This window comes from Bison bison, unplaced genomic scaffold, assembly GCF_000754665.1.
Source record: "Bison bison bison isolate TAMUID 2011002044 unplaced genomic scaffold, Bison_UMD1.0 scf7180017863195, whole genome shotgun sequence".
In the NCBI taxonomy this organism is placed as follows: domain Eukaryota; kingdom Metazoa; phylum Chordata; class Mammalia; order Artiodactyla; family Bovidae; genus Bison; species Bison bison.
The window spans coordinates 13,209-15,764 of NW_011493767.1; the positions used below are offsets into that span (position 1 = coordinate 13,209).

General features: G+C 51.0%; 1 protein-coding gene across 1 annotated transcript in view; it reads left to right on the forward strand.

The window, feature by feature from the left end:
• LOC104983689 (histo-blood group ABO system transferase-like) overlaps positions 1 to 1,773 on the forward strand; it is a gene marked incomplete at its 5' end in the record, with an annotated part of 11,628 nt that extends 9,855 nt beyond the window's left edge. The window contains one exon of the mRNA XM_010833204.1: positions 142 to 1,773. Within this exon, the coding sequence (XP_010831506.1) occupies positions 142 to 832 (691 nt within the window). The remainder of the gene's footprint in view (positions 1 to 141) is intronic.
• Between the last annotated feature and the right edge of the window lie 783 nt (positions 1,774 to 2,556).

Consider the following 2,556-nt stretch of genomic DNA (forward strand, 5'->3'; position numbering starts at 1 on the left):
CTTTTTGTATTTGTCTTATTTCACTTAGCATAACGTCCTCAAAGTATGGCTAAGGTTTCACAGACTGTTTTTGCCCAGGTGGATTCTTCTGGCGCTGTTTGATTCTGTTAACACCCACCGTCTCTTTCCTGTTGGATTTAGATACGTGGTCTTCCTGAGGCTCTTCCTGGAGACGGCGGAGAAGTACTTCATGGTGGGGCACAAGGTCATCTACTACGTCTTCACCGACCGGCCGGCGGACGTGCCCCAGATCGCCCTCCAGGACGGGAGGCAGGTGGTGGTCCTCCACGTCGGCAACTACAGACGCTGGCAGGACATCTCCATGCACCGGATGGAGATGATCAGCAACTTCTCGCGGCAGCGCTTCCTCCGCGAGGTGGACTACCTGGTGTGCCTGTACGTGGACATGAAGTTCAGCGACCACGTGGGCGTGGAGATCCTGGCGCCACTCTTCGGGACCCTACACCCTGGCTTCTACGCCACGGATCGCCAGTCCTTCACCTATGAGCGCCGGCCCTTGTCTCGAGCCTACATCCCGAGAGACGAGGGTGATTTCTACTACGCGGGAGGCTTTTTTGGAGGGTCGGTCCCTGAGGTTTACCGGCTCACCACGGCCTGCCACCAGGCCATGACGGCCGACCAGGCCCAGGGCATCGAGGCCGTGTGGCATGACGAGAGCCACCTGAACCGGTACCTGCTGTCGCACAAACCCAGCAAGGTGCTGTCCCCCGAGTACCTGTGGGACGAGCAGATGCTGCAGAGGCCGCCTTTACTCCGGAAACTGCGCTACGTGGCTGTGCCCATGAACCATACAGAGATTCGGAGCCGATGAGAACGTGCTTGCCAAGAAAGTCCGTGGGCATCAGACCGCAGCGCATGTCAGTGGTTCTACCCTCTTGATAAGGGATTGGCCAAAGGTTTGATGGAACCAATGAGAACGTACTTTCCAAGAAAGTCCGTGGGAATCCGGCCGCAGCGTATGTCAGCGGTTCTACCGTCTCGATAAGGGATTGGCTAAAGGCTTGATGATGCAGGTGAAGCCATCGGCTTACTTCCTCTTCTGGAGGGAACTCCACTCGGCAGACAAAGCCGGCCCTGCAGTCTTCATTCCCTCCTCATCCCGCTTCCTCTTTCAATGTGACTCGTCCTCCAAGGGCTTGACAAGGTCACCTTCCTAGGACACTTTCTTTGGTTCTCTCTTCTTCCGGTCGTTGAAGGGAATTTCTCCTTCCTCTGAGAAAACAACAGAAAGAACTGTGTTTTCATAGAGCACTAAGGATAAACCTTTGGCTGCGTCTGCCTTTCTGCCTACCTTACCCATTGGTCTTGCCCATTATAATGTGAGATCCTGAGGATGGAGATCAAGATGTCTTCATCTTTCTGTCCATCAGTACATACCCCAGTGCCTGGTGCCCAGGGACTTTCAAAACCGTTTGCATTTAAATTTCAGGAAGGGACTTCCCTGGTACCGGTCCAGTGGTTAAGAGGCTGCCTGCCAATGCTGCGGACACAAGTTGGATCCCTGATCCAGAAGCTCAGATCCCGAGTGCTGTGGGGCCACGGCTACTGAGCTGGCGCTCTAGAGCCAACAAGAGAGGCCACCCAAAGGAGCAGCCCCGACTTGCTGCGACTAGAGAAAGACCCAAAGACCACGTGCAGCAAGGAAGAGGCTGTGTGCTACAACGAAGACCCAGTGCAGTCAAAAATAAATCAATGAATTAGAAAAATAAATCAATTAAAAAATTAAATTAAAAGTAAATGCATACATTTAAGGAACTCTTTGTTTTGCAGTTTCTTTTTTTCCCCCCAGACTTTATTTAAATTTTGTATTTTGTCTTGGGGAATATTGTCAGGTGGAAAGGAAGGGACTCGGCAGTACATGTGTCCGTTCTCCCCCAGACCCTCCTCCCATCCAGGCTGCCACACGACACTGAGCTGAGCAACTCTTTTTTTTTTTTTAACTAATTTTTTTGGGGGGACAGTGCTTTGCTGCTTGCAAAATCTTAGCTCCCCATCAGGGCTTGAAGCCAATTCCTCGGCAGTGAAAGTTTGGAGTCCTAACTTCTGGACCACCAGGGAGTTCCCTAAACGTCGGGGACTCCTGAAAGCCTAGCTTACCATGCTGTGTGACAGCGGGGGAGGCCCAGCCCGGAAGCACCTACCGCTTTGGTTTGCTTGTGTTGGTAGTTTGTCACTTTGGGTTGTCTGTCTTTTTCTTATTGATCTGTGGGTGTCAGTATTTTGGATGTTAGCACTTCTAGTAGACACATGTTAAAAATAGCTTCTTCCAGTTTTTAGGTTGCCATTTCAACTCTTTTAACGTAGGTGAATTTGAGGAATCATCGCCTGCTTTGAAATCACCCAAATAGCCTTCTAGTTATTCTCTGAAAGCTTTTATGTTCTTGCCTCATACTTAGGTCTTTGAAAGTGAAAGTCACTTAGTTGTGTCTGACTCTTTGCAACCCCACGATGGAATTCTTCGGGCCAGAATACTGGAGTGGGTAGCCTTTCCCTTCTCCAGGGGATCTTCCCAACCCAGGGATAGAACCCAGGTCT